Source organism: Vulpes lagopus, chromosome 12, assembly GCF_018345385.1.
Source record: "Vulpes lagopus strain Blue_001 chromosome 12, ASM1834538v1, whole genome shotgun sequence".
Classification (NCBI taxonomy): Eukaryota; Metazoa; Chordata; class Mammalia; order Carnivora; family Canidae; genus Vulpes; species Vulpes lagopus.
In genome coordinates, this window is record NC_054835.1 from 20,702,581 (window position 1) to 20,723,271 (window position 20,691).

At 37.2% G+C, this 20,691-nt stretch overlaps 1 protein-coding gene across 8 annotated transcripts in view; it reads left to right on the plus strand.

Moving 5' to 3' along the window:
• RHOT1 (ras homolog family member T1) overlaps positions 1–20,691 on the plus strand; it is a 65,212-nt gene that overhangs the window by 20,151 nt on the left and 24,370 nt on the right. For all 8 annotated transcript variants that reach the window (XM_041725003.1, XM_041724999.1, XM_041724996.1 and 5 more), the window contains exons 3-11: positions 1,370–1,451; positions 4,116–4,159; positions 4,668–4,721; positions 4,878–4,930; positions 9,917–10,025; positions 10,322–10,423; positions 17,358–17,456; positions 17,980–18,088; positions 18,845–18,965. In XM_041725003.1, coding sequence (XP_041580937.1) covers positions 1,370–1,451; positions 4,116–4,159; positions 4,668–4,721; positions 4,878–4,930; positions 9,917–10,025; positions 10,322–10,423; positions 17,358–17,456; positions 17,980–18,088; positions 18,845–18,965 — 773 coding nt within the window. The remainder of the gene's footprint in view (positions 1–1,369; positions 1,452–4,115; positions 4,160–4,667; positions 4,722–4,877; positions 4,931–9,916; positions 10,026–10,321; positions 10,424–17,357; positions 17,457–17,979; positions 18,089–18,844; positions 18,966–20,691) is intronic.

A 20,691-nucleotide genomic window follows, 5' to 3' on the forward strand; every position in this document is an offset into this window, starting at 1 on the left:
CCTTTAGTTGAAATAAAGATGAAATGTTTGGCTGGCTGCCCACCTGCCTTCCATCTGACACTCCCCAGTCTTTGAGACATCAGAACCTCTAGGATTTTAACTCACATATTTGAGAACCTTTAATTTTTGCATCATTTTACATTTTATAAATGAAGAAACTAATTCACCCCACCTCTGTCTACCTCAAATGATTATAATGTGTCTCAAATGAGATAAGCTTCATAATAGTAGAGTAACACCAAAAGTAAGGTGGTTTTATGATTACTGGCAATCTATTTGTGTTCAAAATGAGGGACCATTGGCTAAGGCCCTATGTAAAGTTAGAATTTTGTTTGGGGAATAGGATGGGTGCAAATGGGATGAACGTTGTTTCTCTTTATCCTGTTCATAAAACTGGTATTATAGCCTCACAGTTTGCATTTCCCCTGTCTTTACTCTTGTTTAGTTAGGGTATCTGTATAATTTCATTGTGCAGACAGGAATTTGATATATTATATGGTAGTGTTTTCAACAATTACAAGTGCCACATGAACCATTCATTGTTTCTTTTGCTTTTTTTTCCTCTTAAATAAGTAATTACTTAATTTGGGAAATGAAGTGTATCATCATGTGATCACTTGGAGTATAATACTTAAAAGTTTTCTGTGATAGTTTGAGTTTAGATTTGTCATTTTAGCATAGACTTCTTGGGTGTGGATAAGAGGTTTTTAATTGGTTAAAAAAAATCATATAGTCTTTCTAGAAAATGCAGTCATTAAGCAAGGCTTATGTAGCCAATCAGTTATCTTCTAGAAGATAATAATTTTGATAATTTATTGTTTTATTTGAAGATTGCTTTGGATTAACTTCATTCGTCATTTGTAGAATATCTTTAGCATTCAACAAAATAAAATGAAAACAGCAGTTTAAAAATAAAATATTTGAAATACCAATTAATTTAAATATTATGGTAGGCTGTGTTAGATCTGAAGTATTCTTAATATATCCTATGCCCACCACGCAGGTAGAAATGTGCATGTTTTTTTATTTTTTTATTTTTTATTTTTTATTTTTTATTTTTTATTTATTTATTTATTTATTTATTTATTTTTTTTTTTTTTGTGCATGCTTTTTTAAAAGAAGTGTTTATTGGGACACCTGCGTGGTTCAGTCAGTTGAGCTTTCAACTCTTGAGCTCAGCTCAGGTCTTGATCTCAGGCTCATGGGTTCAAGCACAAAAATAAACATTGGCAAAAGTGTAATAAATCTTGTAAGGACAGGTATGGGTGGAAGAGGCTAATATATAGACAAATTTACATGATCTGTTAACAAGTTTGATTCATAATATCCAAAGTTTTTTTTTTTTTTCTATATTTGTTTGCAAATGAAGGTTCCTCCCCGGGCAGAAGAAATTACCATTCCAGCTGATGTCACCCCTGAGAGAGTTCCAACACACATCGTAGATTACTCAGGTAATGAATATTCTCTTGTAGGTGAAGCTGCAGGATTAATTTAATAGTCCTCAAGAAAGGTATATATACTGAGCTTTAAAAAATATTCTAGGATAGGTGTTTTTTTCTTTGGCAGTAAATAATCATTTACTATTCTTGTTTCATTTATATCTCCCTGCCAACCCCTACCCCATACCCCCTATAAAGCCTCCATCTTGCAGTTCTCAGTCCCATATTTACTAAGTTGGGTTCCATAATAATGAAAAGGAAAGAGAGATGATAAAAAACAAGTAGTAAGGCAGCCCCGGTGGCATAGCGGTTTAGTGCTGCCTGCAGCCCAGGGTGTGATCCTGGAGTCCCGGGATTGAGTCCCACGTCAGGCTCCCTGCATGGAGCCTGCTTCTCCCTCTGCCTGTGTCTCTGCCTCTCTCTCTCTCTCTCTCTCTGTATGTCTCTCATGAATAAATAAAATCTAAAAAAAAAAAAAAAAAAAAAGACAAGTAGGAGATAAATCATTACCCTCCTTGACTTGGCATATTCACAGAGATAAGTTTTGGATTAATTTTGTTACCAGGCATTCAGGAATGCTCTGATGATGCAGAAAGAGTTCTGAATTTGAGAATTTGTTGAGTTCTAAATTTGTTTTTTAATTTATCAGCCTTTGTCTCCTACCCAAATAATAGTTAAAACAGTTGTAAGCTTGCTTACATTATATGGTAACAGAAGCACATTTGTATTGCTTTTAATAATTTAAAATTTTTCTACCCACTAGTACTGACTTTTTAATCATTAAAGTATTTTGCTTTGTGCTGGGACTTTTTTTTTTTTTTTAAAGGAATGTCTGGCTGGCTCAGTGAAGCATGCAACTCTTGATCTTGGGGTTGTGAGTTCGAGCCTCATGTTGGGAGTCAGTTGTAACAGATGTACCACTCTGATGAGGGATGTTCATAATGCGGGAGGCTATGTGGGGCAGGAATTATATGGGAAATCTCTGTACTTTCTACTCAGTTTTGCTGTGCATTTAGAAAATAAAATCTGTAAGAAAGGTATAACTATATTGGTAATACTTTGTTTTCCTAAGTTGGTATTCCACATGTTCTAAAAGTGAAATTCCTACCTAGGACTGTAGGACTGCCCAGTCCAATACATTATGACTATTGAATGCTTAAAATGCTTAAAACTAGGCTAGTCTAAATTGAAATGTGCTGTAAATATAAAATGCAGGTGGAATTAGAAGACTTGGTGTGAGAAAAAGAATGTAAATCTCAAAAAAAAAAAAAAAAGAATGTAAATCTCAATAATTCTTTCATTGAGTACATGTTGAAATTTTAATATTTTTGATATCTTAGGTAAAATAAAAATGTACTTTTACCTGTTCCTTTTTAATTTTTTTAAAGGAGAAGGGGCAGAGGGAGAGGTGGAGAGATGGTCTTAAGCAGGCTCTATGCCCAGGTGGAACCCAACATGGGGCTCAGTCTCACAACCCTGAGATCATGACCTGAGCCGAAATCAAGAGTCAGATGCTTGAGCCACCCAGGCACCCCATCCTGTTAGTTTTTTTTTAATGTGACTAATAGAACATTAAAAATGACATACGTGGCTTGCATGTCTGGCTACTAGATTGCACTATACCCAAAGCTGAGGGGGTTGGATGCTCTCTGCTGCAGTTAGCCTTATAACCTGCTTCATTTACAGAATTATTCTTTTTCAGCATTGGAATTGGAGCCATAACCCATTGATTACTCAACATATGAGAAGATATTTAAGATATGGCCAGTTGTTTAGCATAAATTAAAATTCTATTGCATTCATTTATGTTATTAGTTTGTATGTCAGAAATAACAGGCATTTTGGGGGGAAAATATTTAACATAAGGTAATCCAAATTAATGTCAGTTATTGCTTTCCTCTTCATTTGTATGCTTTAAAAAAAAAAAAGATTTTATTTATTTATTTATTAGAGAGAGTGTGGGCACAAGCTGGAGAGGCAGAGGGAAAGGGAGAGAATCTCAAGCAGACTCTCCACTGAGTGCAGAGCCCGATGCAGGGCTTGATCTCCTGACCCTGAGATCATGACCTGAGCCAAAATCAAGACTATGCCATCCCATTCATTTGTATGCTTTTTCATCATAGCTGTGATCATGCATATCTCCTGCACATCCACCATTTGAGACCCATTCCAGCCAGAGATAAGCGCTAGCAAGGGAATTCTTGACTCTTCACTATCATGCTTTGGTTTTGCTTCTGGGGCTTGCTCTCTCAAGATACAAGCTCTTAGCTTGTATTGTCCAGATTCTCACCTGGCCTTCTGACCCTGTGTGTATGGACTCTTTGTCTGGGCTTCTGACTGCAGCACCTAGTCCTCTAGCTTGGGTTTCTGATCCCTTTGGCCTCACCCTTCTCAATTTTGGATCAGATGCTAGCCTAGATTTATCACACAATGCCTTCTGGTCTTCTGTGCCTGAGTTATCCTTGTCTTCCAGGGCCAGTCAGCTTCCTTATCATAGTCCAGCTCTTTCTTTTTGCTGGCTTGCCCTTGTCTTTGCCACCTCATCTGGCACTACACTATATAAATGACATAAGAGGTGAGGGATGTTGGATGTATGCCATGTAGAAGTTAGCTTGACCATTAGTTTTTATGAAAATTTTTAAAATAATGGACCTTTTTTGACTTTGTCATTTGTAGAAGCAGAACAGAGTGATGAACAGCTTCATCAAGAGATATCACAGGTGAGTTAAAGAAAATAGCTGTTGGGTTTTTTTTTTTTGTGGGAAAATTGTGATGATTTTGTGAGACTACCTTTTTCATTCTCTGACTTAGGTCTTTTCAATTCTTTGTTGTTACTGCTGACTTTGAGTATGTATTTCTGCAATAAATCCTTAGGAACTTTTTCCTCTTTGAGGCATGCAAAGTTTGGGGGTTTTTTTAGGTTTCAAATTTTATTCTTTCTTTGGCTCAAATATATTAACTAGTTGGCAATTAAATGCTAATGTTTACATTTGTTTTGTTTAAAAATACCATTAGGGCAGCCTGGGTGGCTCAGCTGTTTAGCGCCATCTTCAGCCCAGGGCATGATCTTGGAGACCGGGGATCGAGTCCCATGTTGGGCTTCCTGCATGGAGCCTGGTTCTCCCTCTGTCTGTGTCTCTACCTCATTGTCTCTGTTTCTCATGAGTAAAAAAATAAAATCTTAAAAAAAAAACCAAAAACCATTAATTTCTTATTTTTTTCTTGTAGGCTAATGTCATCTGCATAGTTTATGCAGTTAACAACAAACATTCTATTGATAAGGTATGGACTTGTGACTTTTTTTACTATATTTAGTTAAATTTCATTGGGGGCACTTTTAAAATTGATCCTCAGTTTAGAATTTTAGCGGTCCCAGGGCAGAGTATTTTTCAGAGAAGATCCTCATTGTGGCTTAGCTCTTACTAATTTTCTTTTTAGGTAACAAGTCGATGGATTCCTCTCATAAACGAAAGAACGGACAAAGACAGCAGGTATTTTTTGTTTCCTCCTGAACTTTGTATAATGAAAAATTTCAAACTTAGAGAAAAGTTGCAAGAAATAGTACAATGAATACCTGTAAACCCTTCACTTAAATACACTAGTTAACATTTTACCACATTTACTTTACCTATAGATCTTTCTCTATTTATACACACACACTGATTTCAGGAGGAATTATTTGAGGCAGCACATATATTTGGGAGCAAAGCATAAAATAGAGTTCTGGTACTATAATGATTTACAACTTCAGACATTAACTATTTTGGTAATTATATTATTTCTCCTTCTCAAACCACTGCTTAAGAAGTTTCCACTTTAGAATTCCTCTTCACTTGTATAGGTTGTACCTTCTCTGTGGAAATGCCACTTGGGTGAGGAATGGCTTCACCTTGTCACTGATTGCTCACAAGGTGGTGTGTATGATGTCATGGGACTGGGAGGAAAACAAGTGCTCTTTGAGATCTGACTTATCCATTTGACTTGACTGAGCCTTACTTCCTCGTCTGTAGTGGAGAAGACACTAATGCCTGTCTTGGCTGCATGTGGTAATTTTGAGAAGGCAGTGAAATAACACACGTGTACGTGCTTTATAAGTTCTCTAGAGATCACTAGAGATCTTTATTTCGGAATGCAGAGAGGGAAATTTCTTTGAAATTCTTTGGAAGGTATATATGTGATGGGAAGAAGTAAGAGAACACATCTTCTATATTTTTCTGAGCAGGGTGATAGTTCTGGATATAAACGTTTCAAGTTTTAAGTCAAAATGTAAACTAAAAATTTTTCTTGCAATATTATTTAACGGAACATGTGTTATTTATGAGGCATTTTTAAACATTAGGGAAGTCAGATTAATAACTGTGTATTGTACACTTTTGGTCCTTTAATTTTTTAGATTTCTCTCTCTCTTTTTTTTTTTTAAAGATTTTATTTATTTATTCATGAAAGACATACACACACACACAGGCAGAGACACAGTCAGAGGGAGAAGCAGACTCCATGCAGGGAGCCCAATGCAGCACTGGATCCGGGACTCCAGGATCACACCCTGGGCTGAAGGTGGCGCTAAACTGCTGAACCACCCAGGCTGCCCTAGATTTCTCTTTTGATTGGACATTTTTGTGCCTTGAAACTGTAAAGATCTGGTGCTTAACAGATGAACACGGTCATTGGCCCTGCCTCATGTATTTATGGAGGGAGACTTTGTGACTGATACGGCATTTTATATGCTATGTCTCACAGCTCTGAAGGCTCCTCTTTGTCATAGTTTTAAACTTTGATGTGACGTCCTGGCAAGGTAAAAAGGAGACAATGGCCTGAGAAGTTGTACTGTCCACTGTAGTAGACTCTAATTAGTTGTGGCGATTTAACTTCAAATTAAGCAAAATTAAATCCAACTAAAATTTCAATTCCTGGGAATAGCTACGTTTCAGGCGCTCACTAGCTACTTGTGGCTAATGGTTACAGTAATGGGCAGTACAGATAGAGATCATTTCCATCACACAGAAGGGAGTATCAGATAGGCTGCCTTGGAGGAGTTCACAGCTATATGCTCCTGACACTTGCTCTTCTTGCTGAACACTGGAGCTGTTTTCAGAAGGGACTTTTCAGAGAAGGCAGTTTTTCTGGGATCTATCAAGCATCAGATTGGACTCCTGAATTAAATCAGTTTCACTATGATAGCTTCCTGAAATTCTGTGGTGAATTCTGTGGCCCTTTTGGTATCATCTGAAAGTAGCTTTTGACATTCAAAGATCAAGTTGAGCTTTCTTAGGTGTAGCTGTTTTCCCTCTCTGAATCATATAAACATAATTATTTTTCTTGTGGTTGACTTGTCCCAAGAGGGGCTGTTTTCTTTCTTTTTTTTTTAATCTTTTTTTAAGGATTTGAATTTATTTGAGAGAGAGAGAGAGAGAGAGAGAGAGAGTACAAGTGGGAGGAAGGAGAAGCATACTTACTGCTGAGCAGGGAGCCTGATGTGGGGCTTGGTCCCAGGACCCTGGGATCATGACCTGAGCTGAAGGCAGATGCTTAACTGACTGAGCCACCCAGGCACCCTGTTTCTTTACTATATGGACCTTAGACTTTCCCAATAACTTCTTTCCTGAGCCTCATAAGTTTATATTTGTTGCACAAATATTTTTCCTTAGGATTTCCTTGGACTGGTAGCATAGTGGTTCTTATTCAGGTGTGCCCATTAGTGTCACCTCAGGTATTTTCAAAGAATGTAGATGCCTTTGCCCCACCCCTGGAGTTTTAGAATCTGTAGGTTTGGAGTAGGGCTTGGACATGTGTATTTTTTTAAGCTCTGTTAATTATTTTATGCACACCTTTAGTTGCAAACCACTACATTTTTGGAGAGACCCTCCTGGCTTTTTTAGGAATCTATATTTGGGTTATATAGATGTGGGTTATATAGATACAGACTATATATATAGTCCCTTTATGCATAATCATTGTAAGGGGTAAATAAATGCTTGCAAGAATTTCTATTGCTATCTGGAGTTTCAGCAAGATGATTTGCTTTCTCTCCAAGCTCTCTGTAGGTCATACAAATAACAGTTCCCTACTAGACTAGCTCTCTTTGATAATCCCCATTTAGATTTCTCATAGGACTGTCAGATTTAATCTGTTTAAAACAAAATCTTTAATTCCCTGCCTGCTCCCCACTACTCCCCCCGCCCCAAATGAATCTTTTCTATCTCAGGAGGCCTACTCATTTTGTCCAGCCAGAAACCTATGTGTTTTTCTTGATTTCTGCCTTGCCCTCAACCTCCATATGTAATCTACCAGTTGTTCCTATTAGTTCTACTTCTTTTTTTTTTTTTTTAAGATTTTATTTATTTATTCATAGAGACACACAGAGAGAGAGAGAGGCAGAGACACAAGCAGAGGGAGAAACAGGCTCCACGCAGGGAGCCCGATGTGGGACTCGATCCTGGGTCTCGAGGATCACGCCCTGGACTGAAGGTGGCACTAAACTGTTGAGCCACCCAGGCTGCCCTATTAGTTCTACTTCTAAAATATATCTCAAATTTGAATACTTTCTCTCCATCTTTACTGCTCTAATCCAGGCCAGCACATTTTTTTTTAAGATTTTATTTATTTATTCATGAGAGAGAGAGAGAGAGAGAGAGAAAGGCAGAGACCCAGGCAGAGGGAGAAGCAGACTCCATGCAGGGAGCCCAATGTGGGACTCGATCCCAGGTCTCCAGGATCACGCCTTGGGCCAAAGGCAGGCACTAAACCGCTGAGCCACCCAGGGATCCCCCAGGCCAGCACATTTTAAAAAGCTTTTTATTATTGAAAAAAAAAAATCAGACACATTCAGAAGTAAAGAGGATCATCTTTCTATATCATCTGTTTATCTGTCACCAGCCTCAATTCATGGCCAGTCTTTGTTTTGTTTTGTTTTGAGTATGTGTTAAAATATTTCTTGATCATTGCCCATTTTTCTACTTGATAATTTTACTTTTCTTACTTGTATTTTTTTCTTTTTGGTATCTATTTAGTATGTTTTATACATTTTTAATACAAGAATTGAGAAAATGGGAAATAATATACTGAAGCACAAATTTAGAGATATTTCTCTAGGTGGATATCCACACATTAATCAAAAATGTCTGTCACTATCATGGCCAGTCTTGTTTCATTTATTACCCCTCCCATTGGATCATTCTGAACAAATCATACTGTAAATATTTCAATATGTATCTCTGAAAGACACCATATGACTCATTTTAAAATGTTGATCCTAGCTCAGTGGTTGAGTGTCTGCCTTCGGCTCAGGGCATTATCCTGGGGTCCTGAGATTGAGTCCCACATCTGGCTCCCTGCATGGAGCCTGCTTCTCCCTCTGCCTATGTCTCTGCCTTTCTCTCTTTGTGTGTCTCTCATGAGTAAATAAATAAAATCTTAAAAAAAAAATGTTGACCCAGTCATGTTGTACCCCTCTCATAATTCTTCAGTGGCTTCCTGTTTTATACTTATAATAAAATGCATATTCCTTACCACAGCTTATGTGTCTGACCTTTGCTCCTCCTTCCAACCCCTTTACACACCTCTTCCCCTTTGTTTAGTACTCCAGCCACTCTGACATTTTTCTGTTCTTTGGACTCACCAGAATGTTTTTTCAGTTTGAGCCCTTTGTACACACTGTCCCTTCTTCCTCCACAGCTCTTTTCTGGCTCTTCACAGTGCATATTCCATTTCAGCCTTCACTCTTTGACCCAAATGTCACCTTGTCAGGGAGATTTCCCTCTGATTCCTGTATAATTAGCCCTCCCATTACTCTGCTGCATATCCCCTTATTTACTTTCTTTATTGCACTTACAGAATTGGAAAGTGTATTGTTTATTTACTTTTGTTCATTTTCTGATTTTCAGTTTAGCATGAGTAGGGACCTTGTCTGTCTTGTATCCTTAATGCTTAGAACAGTACCTGGCTTATAAGAAGTACTCAGTAGGGATGTCTGACTGGCTCATTCAGAAGAGCATGCAACTCTTAACCTCAGGATCTTGAGTTCAAGTCCCATGTTGGGCATAGAGATTACTGAAGAACATAAATTAACTTTAAAAAAATTTTTAAGGGACACCTGGGTGGCTCAGTGGTTGAGCATCTGCCTTCTCTCAGAGCGTGATCCTGGGGTCTGGGATTGAGTCCTGCATTGGGCTTCTTGCATGAAGCCTGCTTCTCCTCCCTCTGCCTATGTCTCTGCCTCACTCTCTGTCTCTCATGAATAAATAATAAAATCTTTCAAAAATAAAAAATAATTAAAAATAATTTAAAAATTTAAGAAGTACTAAGTAAATATTTGTTGAATATGAACATACCATCTAGGGGACTAGAACTGACTACAGTAGAGGGTTCATGTTGGGGGGATTAAGTAAAGCTAATTAGAATGGGTTATGGTGTACTTTAAAATATTTAAGGTCTTCTGCAAACTTCCTTATTATTGCAATGTATCCTTTTTATTTCAGGTTGCCTTTGATACTGGTTGGGAACAAATCTGATCTAGTGGAATATAGTAGTATGGAGACCATCCTTCCCATTATGAACCAGTACACAGAAATAGAAACCTGTGTGGAGGTATGACCATGTGATTGCTGCTGGTGAATTCTCACTAAACCAAGGTTTGAAATAGGATGTGGGAAGGAGTGGGATGGAGTAAATTTCCTGCTGTTTGTGAAGTCATGTAAACCAAATACAGCAAAGGACTTGGAATTGGCCTCTGAGTTCTTTGTAGACATTGTGATAGCAACAAAGAAAAATGTATTTTTCAGTTTCTTTAAGCAACCTTATTACCTTATATTGATAGTTTAAAAGTTGTTTTTAGTGCCCATAATTGCTTTCAGAATATAAAATTTTGAACTTTTTTTTTCCAGTGTTCAGCAAAAAACCTGAAGAACATATCAGAGCTCTTTTATTATGCACAGAAAGCTGTTCTTCATCCTACTGGGCCCCTGTACTGCCCAGAGGAGAAGGAGGTAATCCCTGGCCCCCCAGGGTGTGTTAGTAGGGGCTGGAATATGTAGGGAGTAACCTTAGTATTGATTTTTAGTAACTCTTGAGTACTCTTCTAAACTACTGAAATTTAAATTTATTTTCTATTAAATAATTACATTTTCTAGGTACTGCAAAGACATTCATGTTAATACTATGAATAGTATTCCAGATCAAATAATTTTTCAGGAAATATCATTAAACAAACAGAAGAATTGGCAAAAATAAGTCTGAAGACTTACCTAGTGGTCTACTTACTTTCTTAGTATAGAGTTCACAAACTTAAAAATATATTACAAATGAAAACCTTGTGTAATGATTGGACACAGGAACAACATGTAACACAATTTGAATATTCTTTTTTGTTTCATAGTTAAACACAATAATATCTAAATTTAACAATATTTACCATAGACTTTTTTCTTTTTTAAAAAGAATATGTATCTGTTTTTTAATTCCAGTATAATTAACATACAGTGATGTGTTAATTTCAGATATGCAATATAGTGATTCAGCAGTTCTCTACATTACTCATTGCTCATTGTGATAAATGTACCCTTAATCCCCTTCACCTGTTTGCCATAGACCTTTTTTTAAGATTTATTTTTTTATTTGAGAAGGAAGGAGAGAGAGGGAGAGACTGAAAGAGCGAGTGACTGAGAGAGAGAGAGAGAGAGAGAGAGAGACAGTGTGCATGCACTGGAGAAGGGGCAGAGGGAGAGAGAAAGAGAATCCTCATCCAGACTCCATGCTGAGCGCAGAGTCTGATGCAGGACTCGATCCCAGAACCCTGAGATCATGACCTGAGCTGAAACCAAGAGTCGGCCGCTCAACTGACTGGGCCACCCAGACACCCCTACCATAGAGTTTAAAAGTTAACTTTTACTGAGATATAACTCACATATCGCAAAATTCATCCTTTTAAAGTATACAGTTTAGTGATTGCTAGCTAGTATATTCACAAACTTACACATCTACAACCACCCCCAATGTCTAATTCCAGGACATTTTACCACCCCAGGAAAGAAACCTTGAACCCATTAGCAGTCACTTCATTCTCCTTTCCCCAGCCCTTGGCAACCACTAATCTACCTTCTGTCTATGAATTTGCCAATTCTGAACATTTCATATAAATGCAATCATGAAATAGGCAGTCTTTTCTTTTTCTGTCTGGCTTCTTTCACTTCACATAATGTTTTCATCATACATCTGTGTTGTAGCATGGATCAGCATTTCATGTCTTTTTATGGATAAATAATACTTCCTTGTATGGATATACCACATGTCATATTTTTATTCATCTGTTGATTGACATGTGGATTATTTCCATTTTTTAAATTGTGAATAGAGCTGCTTTTAACATTCATATGAAAGTTTGAATACCTGTTTTCATTTCTTTTGAGTGTATATTGAGGAGTGGAATTGCTAAGTCACATGATAGATCTGTTTAATTTATTGAGGAATCACCAAACTAAACGGCAGGTTCTGATTTCTGCATGTATTTGCTATGCCAGTACTTGTTATTTTCCTGTGTATGTGTGTGTGTGTGGTTTATTATAGCCATCCTGGTGGTGACAGTGGTTTTGATTTGGATTTCCCTGATGCCTAATGATGTTGAACATCTTTTTCACGTGCTTATTGGCTATTTGTATATGGAGAAATGTTTATTTAAGTCATTGTTCATGTCTTAATTGAGTTACCTTTTTATTGTTGAGTTTTTAAGAAGTAAAAAGTTGCAGATTTTTCCAAGAAAAGTTTATAGTATCAGTGGTTGGCAGACTTTGACCTGTGTGCCAAATTGGCCTGTCACCTGTTCTTGTATAGCCTGTGAGCTAAGAATTAATATATTATACATTTTTCAATGATTGAAAAAAAATCCAAAGAAATAATATTTTGTTATATAGGAAAATTATATGACTTTCAAATATCATCATTTATAAATAAAATTTTATTGCAACACAACCACACTTGTTCATTTATGTTTATCTGTGACTGCTTTCATGCTGCAAAGGCAGAGTTGAGTAGCTGCAATAACCTGTGTGTGGTACTCTCACTTCTCACTGCTGCTCGAGGTACTGCTGATTGCACTGACACAGTTATAACTTAATAGTGTGAGTACTGGTGCCACAGTGCCATAGAATTTTATCATTTTATTATCATGCTATTACGTAGCATGTCAAAACAAGAAAAGAAATCTATGACAAAGCAGATATATCTTCTGAGCTCAAACTCCAGTTCCAGCATTGTTTTTGGGAGGACTTTGGTGTAAATGGAAAGGAAATTTCCATATTTCATAATCCACTTGACTGTGCACTTGAGGAGCTTCCACCTAACCTTCAATTGGGAGTTGATCAATCTGTAGTATAATGACATGCTAACGGGAAAATATCAAGAATCTGATTTTATAAATGTCTTCCAAGCAGTTAATATGCTCAATTAAAATTACATATTTATGGATATGTGTCAGTATTGGCCATATGTATCTACAGAATATTTCAAAAATGAAATATGTAACATCTCATTGCAGACCAGCATTAACAGGTGAACATTTTCAGTCTTCATGATAGAGAACACTAATGTTGAACCCTAACTAAACCAAATGGTATTCCTCCCAAAAGAATCCCATTTTTCTTATTAGTAAACCTGTATAGCAAATTTATATTATTACCGTAATAATATCACATTTTGAATTCTGTCAATAAAAACTTTATGGAATTTTGACTCTCTCTTGCTATATAAGTACCTTCATAATATTCTTGATTTTGCTTGTTGGCCCCCAAAGTCTAAAATATTTGCTGGGTGGCTCTTCACAGAAAAAGTGCTGACCACTGGTATATGTGATTAATCTAAATTATTCCTTAATCTGACCCTGATATACTCTTCCTTAATCTTGGTTTACTTTTCCATAATTGGAGTGCTTCTTTTTAATTTATTTTTAGTCCACTATTTCCCTAATTTGCCTCATAATAGTCACTAGGCACACTTATTAAAAACACCAGTTCCATTCTGATTCACTCAGGTACCATATTTTATGATCAAGGAAATTTGGGAAAGTTGTACTGTAGAGATTTACCTGAGGCCTTGGCCTAGTGGTGCATTAAATCCCCTATATTATAATAGACTATGCAGTGGTTTAATTGCTACTTTTTTCCTAGGCTTATTATTAGTCCTAATCTGCTTATCACCTCTGCCCCTCCCCCAGTCCCAGAGAGTAAAACATCTACCACCATCTGTTACTTATTTCTTAGGGGGACTTGTCTGAGATAAAGTGTGCAACTTTTTAAAGATTAAACCTTGCTTTAGACAAGTATAAGCTTTGAGTCTAAGCTTATACCAGAACTATTTATTTATTTATTTATTTTTTTTTTTTTTAAAGATTTTATTTATTTATTCATCAGAGATACACAGAGAGAGAGAGAGAGGTGGAGACACAGGCAGAGGGAGAGGGAGAAGCAGGCTCCATGCACCGGGAGCCCGACGTGGGACTCGATCCCGGGTCTCCAGGATCGCACCCTGGGCCAAAGGCAGGCGCCAAACCTCTGCGCCACCCAGGGATCCCCAGAACCGTTTATTTAGACAATAATAAACTTTTTTTTCTAAGTAAGCTCTACACCCAGCATGGGGCTGGAAATCAGGACCCCGAGATCAAGAACTGTACCCTCTACCAACTGAGCCAGCCAGGTGCCCCAACAATAATGAACTTTTAACAGAGGTGGGGTGCCTGGGTGGCTCAGTACATTGAACTCTTGATTTCAGATCAGGTCATGATCTCAGGGTTGTGAGATCCAGCCCTGATCCAGCTCCAGGCTCAGTGCAGAGCCTTAAGATTCTCTCCTTCTGCCCCTCCACCCCAGTTAATGGGCACATGCACGCACGCGCTCTATGCGTGCTCTCTCTCTCTCTTCCCTCCCTCAAAAATAAATAAGCTTACAAAAAATAAACTTTTACCATAGATTTGAGGTGTAATCATAAAAAAAGTAATATTTGAGATTGAAGGCTAATGACTAATTCAAAATTAATTTGTGATGATGGACTCTGTATGGCCCATGGAGTCCTCTGCTTACCCAATAATGAAAAAGATGTGACTTGTATAATGTTTATTCTGTGAGGATTTCAATTACTCATATGCAAAATGAATTTTTATTATTATTATTATTTATTTATGATAGTCATACAGAGAGAGAGAGAGAGAGAGGCAGAGACACAGGCAGAGGGAGAAGCAGGCTCCATGCACCGGGAGCCTGATGTGGGATTCGATGCCGGGTCTCCAGGATCGCGCCCTGGGCCAAAGGCAGGCGCCAAACCGCTGCGCCACCCAGGGATCCCTGCAAAATGAATTTTTTATTACTGTAAAAAATTTTTACAGCTTTATTGAAATATATTTTTAATACCTTTTAAACATAGTCATATTTTGGTGTTATATTTTAAGGTAGTTACTATTTAGATATTGTATTGAGGCAGTACCTTAGACCACTTTAGCTTCTGATGCATTTCAAGCTTTAATGAAAAATGCATCATTTTATTTTTCTCCAAATTACCTGTTGTTTAATGTAGCTTTTTATGATATGAGGAAAAACCACTTGTACAAAATAAAGTTATTTTTAGATTCTATTTTTTACATCATTCTAGCTCTTGCTACTTTTTGAAACATTTAGGTTATATAACAGGTTTTTAAAAGAATCAAAACAGTCATCTTTATTAATTTTGAATATCTAATGTTAGGATCACATTTATAGAAGTTATATCTTACCATTCTTTAAGAAATTACCCATGATTGTAGACTTTCTAGCTTATAACCTGTTTAATAATACTCTTTTTACAGAGGAAGCCATATCAAATGGTTTCTTTTTTACTTAACTTTTTTCAATTCTTTACAATCTCTTTATATCATAGGTTTTATCTTTGTCTCATTAGATCAAATTGCTCTCCTAGAGACCTTATTTAAAACAAAATAAGAGATTGTGTGTATGTGTTTGAGAAGATAAGTGTTCCCAATTTTTAGGGAATTTCTGGGTGGCTCAGTCAGTTAGATGTCTGCTTTCGGCTCAGGTCATAATCCTAGGGTCCTGGGTTCGGGCCCTGCCTTGGGTTCCCTGCTCAGTGGAGAGTTTGCTTCTCCCTCTCCCTTTCCCCTCTCCACCTCCCACTTGTGCTCTCTCTAGCTTGCTCTCTCTCAAGTAAATAAATAAAATCTAAAAAAAAAAAAAAAAAAAAAAAATTTCTGAATTTAGTTTGATAGCATGATAAAAACTTATCATTGCTATTTACTCTAGATAGTGGTACAGTTCACAGGTACACATTTCCTTTGCCATCTTTATTTCTCTGATTCAGAATGTCCATAAGAGATCTCCTCCTAGATTTATACTGTTTAGAGACCTTCCTGAAAGTTTTATTTTCTCAAAATAGTTGACAGTGGTTATCCTATAGTAATTATATAAATCAGAAGCATGTAGGCCTTATTTTTAAGTAGTAAAATATGTGTTCTGTTACATATCCTAAGACAAAATTAAGGAAGTTGACAAAATATATTTCCAGCAGCATTACTTAGAAAAGTTTTAGAGTCACAAAAGGCAAGATTCTTTTTTAAATGCAAGTAATTCTTAAAATAAGTTAATAAAAGGCTTTTTATACTTTTGCCACGTGTTTGGGAATAAACACATTTAATTCCTAACTTTGACACACACACACGAGACCAAAACATTTAGTCTCATTCTTCTACCAGAAGGTTGGTCAAAAATCATAAGTTGGTTATACATCAGTAAAGTTGGGGGCGGGGGGGATCAGAAATTGGGAAAGAAAAAGCCCTTAGTAGTTTTATAGACAGTTCAAATTCTTTATAGGATGAAGGAGAACATAAATACTTTCTGGAATGCCTGGGTGGCTCAGCGGTTGGGCATCTGCCTTTGGTTAAGGGTGTGATCCCAGAGTCCCTGGATTGAACCCCGCATCAGGCTCCCTGCATGGAGCCTGCTTCTCCCTCCTGCCTGTGTCTCTGCCTCTTTCTCTCTGTGTCTCTCATGAATAAATAAAATCTTTAAAAAAATACTTATTTTCTATATGACTGGAAGAATAGATCTTCTCTCTAATGATGAACTTCTCTTTTGCTTATTCTCAGGGAATTTATGATCACCAGGGGCAGAATTTGACCATTCTATATATTGGTCCAAGTAAATAGTACCTCTTTACTTAAAAAGACTTTGAGTATAAAAGTAAATGGCTTTACTTTAGTTCATTTTTCATGCTGTATTTGATGTTATGTACTTAATAGTGGAAAACAATCAGCATTATTCTTTTTAAGATTTTGAGAGCGAGAGAAAGTATAAGCTCTGGGGGGAGGGGCGGAGGGAGGGGGAGAAGCAGGGTCTCAGGAAGCCTGACTTGGGGGGCTCCATTTTAGGACCTGAGGACCATGATCTGCGCCGAAGGCAGGTTCATGACCAATTGAGACACACAGACACCCCGATCAGAATAATTATTAACATTACTTATGAAAGGGATCCCTGGGTGGCACAGCGGTTTAGCGCCTGCCTTTGGTCCAGGGCGCGATCCTGGAGACCCTGGATCGAATCCCACGTCGGGCTCCCGGTGCATGGAGCCTGCTTCTCCCTCTGCCTATGTCTCTGCCTCTCTCTCTCTCTCTCTGTGACTATCATAAATAAAAATTTTTAAAAATTACTTACGAAAGTCACATTTTGGGGCACCTGGATGGCTCAGCAGTTGAGCGTCTGCCTTTGGCTCAGGTCGTGATCCTGGGTTCTGCATCAGGCTCCCTAAAGTGAGCCTGCTTCTCCCTCTGCCTATATCTTTGCCTCTCTCTCTGTCTCTCATGAATAAATAAATAAAATCATAAAAAAGTTATATTTTGAAATTCCAGTTGTCTTAATTAACATAATTATTTCTTTTCTTGATGATGTATAGATGAAACCAGCCTGTATAAAAGCCCTCACTCGTATATTTAAAATATCTGATCAAGATAATGATGGCACTCTCAATGATGCTGAACTCAACTTCTTTCAGGTAGCCCTCTTTAGGCATTTCTGTGTCTTGGGGAGTTTCTTGCTGAGAAAAGCTATAAAAATATTATTAGCTTAAACAGTGTTATGTTGATAAGCATGTCTCTTTCATAGAAAAATGTTTCCCATCTAGCTATTTAAGTCTTCACCTGGGGTATAAAAAACTCTCCTATGGATAGGAATTGAGGAGACTCTTAAACGGTGTCATTTCATGGTAAACAATGTGTGTATTAAATATGACTTGAAGGTGAATTCTGAATTATTTTTTTTCTTGGTTTTGTATAACATGGGTACACAAAGAGCTCTGTGTTTTACAAATGCAATGGAGAGAGTAGAGAAAGATTCTTTCTTTTGACCTATGACGAGTTTTAAATAAATAATGCAAAGCAGAAATTATCCTAATTTAGAATTTGGGTTTTTTTTTTTTAGTTACAACTGATTTAATGTTGTTTTGTAGATTAATGTTTTATATTACTTGTGGTTTTAATGCTATTTTGTTTTTAAATTTATTTTTATGTTTTTGCTAGAGAATTTGTTTCAATACTCCATTAGCTCCCCAAGCTCTGGAAGATGTCAAGAATGTAGTCCGGAAACATATAAGTGATGGTGTGGCTGACAGTGGATTGACATTGAAAGGTGAGTGAATGGTGTCTTACCCCGTTTTAAGCTTAATGTTTTCAAACATTGGCAGAAGGTGAAGGTCTTTAATAGCATTATGTATACTTTAAGGAAATGTTAATATTTACTGATAGGCCTAAGATCTAACTTCATTATTAAGAGACAGGCCATTGATGGAGATAATTTACCTTACTGTCAGCATAAATTAGAGGTGGGGAAATTGCTCAGCTGTTAGGAATGCAGAGGTCCATCTGAGGGGCAGAGATTTCTGGGACAAATTTATCTTAAAATTCTTACTACTTAAAAGCATCCTTTAAAGAGAAATTATTTTTAGGACAGACATTTTGCCTACCAGTCACATTTACCAAGTACAAAATGTTCCTTGTAGAATATATTATTGAGCCACAGTGAAACAAGAAATGAAATTGAAAACCACAGTTTTCCATTATAGAAATAAGTTCAAAGATCTATAAAATGATTTCATTTATTTTTATCATAGAACTTTGTGAATGTTGGTGTTTTCCTTGGGATGCATTTTTGGCCCTTTTATCCATTGCCATCTCTGCTGACCTGGGTGTATATGTGAAATGATTCTGAAGTCAGCTCTTTTTCATTGAGAAACTTGTGAACCTTGTTTTGATTTGACCTTGGACATGCGAAATCATATGCATATGTTCATGATTCTAGCTCTTACCATTACATGTTATGTTTTTCTCCCTTGTTACGTAGTACCCTACTCACATCAACTGTACTTACTGATTTATTTTATTTCAGGTTTTCTATTTTTACACACACTTTTTATCCAGAGAGGGAGACACGAAACTACTTGGACTGTGCTTCGACGATTTGGTTATGATGATGATCTGGATTTGACACCCGAGTATTTATTCCCTTTGTATGTACCTTTGGCTTTCTAGTTGATTTTGCTTGCCAAGTATTTTAAAGTGTTCTTTAAATGCATAGTTTAGGTAGGCTTTGAGCTATTCAGAACTAATTTAGATTTCTAGAGAAGTTTATAGCAGAGTTTATCAACCCTGGCACCATTGACATTTTAGACCAGACAATTCCTTGTTGTAGAGTCTGACCTATGTATTATAGGATGTTTAGCACTTCCTTAGTTGCCAGTAATACCTCCTCCCCCCAGCTGTGACAACTGAAAATGTCCAATGTCTCTAGAAAGTGTCAAATATTCCTTCAGGAGTGAAATCATCCCCATTTGAGAGCCCCTGATTTATACATGGCATAAATTTTTCCTCCTCATGGAGAGTAAGAGTATCTTTTTTTATTCATCTTACTGAGGAAGGAGATATAGATGCTGGACAAACTTGCATTTGGAACCAAGAAGTCAGAGTATATTGGTTCACTTCTTTTCATTAGTTTTTCTCTGTAAGTTTTATGGCCTTTTCTTAGCTCAGGATAAAATAAATATTCTTCCTAAAAAGCCAGTCTGTTTGTAGTTATTTTCCTCTGATACTACTATGTGTAAGTTGTGTTTGTTTAAAACGGACCCAATGTCACCTGAAACAGGAGACTGCCTTGCTGTGTGTTGCCCCTCCTGTAACCCAGGGAGGTAGGATTTTCAGGCAAGTGACATCCCAAGATCTCGCCTTTTGGGTCTTCAGCCTTTCTTCTTTACTTTTTCCTTGGTGCATTGTCTTCATATTGTCCCTTTTTATTTTAGTATAGCACCCCTGGCTATCTGTGTAGGGGTTCAGAAAGACTCCTGGTTTTTTCATTTATCATCAAGAAAGCAGTTTTTTCAGGCTGGATTCCTGGCCTATTAATCAGGTCTAAGTTGGAATTGTTCTTGTCAAAGTTACTAAATCTTGGCTCAAGTAATTTCCCAGATTTTTCAATAAAACTATAGTGGATGAATGAATTTGTCCCAAGACCTTTGTCAAGTTTTCTTTTCTGTGCCATTAACATGGGTAGGTAAATTCTACAGGAAATGGCTTATTACTTTCTTAAGCATGACAGTAAGAAAACTCCGTTGCTTGTGGATTTGTGGGTCACACTCATATCTCTCAATATCCTTATGCTGTCTACCTTTCGTTTTCTATAGAATAGCTTCATAGAGCTACCATTTGAATCTTGCTAGCCTTATTAACTGTCTCCTTCTGTCCTTCATACTACTACTAGATTAGTAGATGTATAAATATAGATTTGCCCATGTCACTTCCCTTCGAGCCAGGATAAAGCTCAGGCTTCTTAACATGTTATACAAGGTCGTTCATGATCTGCTCTGCTCATGCTTCACTCCCTGCCTTCATTCTAGAAGTAAGTACTAATACTAAACTATTTATAGTCTACCAATCATCTGTTGTTTTGCGCTCCAGGCTTTTGCGCAGGGATTCTCACTTTCGCCCTCTCTCTCCCCCAACCTAATTACTGCCTCTTATCCTTCAAATCTCCAAGTCAGTGTTAGTGTCTCTTAACAGGGCTAATACCTTCCCACTCTCAGGCCAGAGATGTCCCCTTTTGCGTAGGCTCCCGTAGCATCATTGGTTCACCCATATCCACCATTCACCTCATTCTGCTGCAATAATGAGATTGTCTGTAGTCTGTCTCCCATTTGAATAGCACATTCCCTAGAGGTAGGGAGCCTGTCTTGGGTTTGTGTG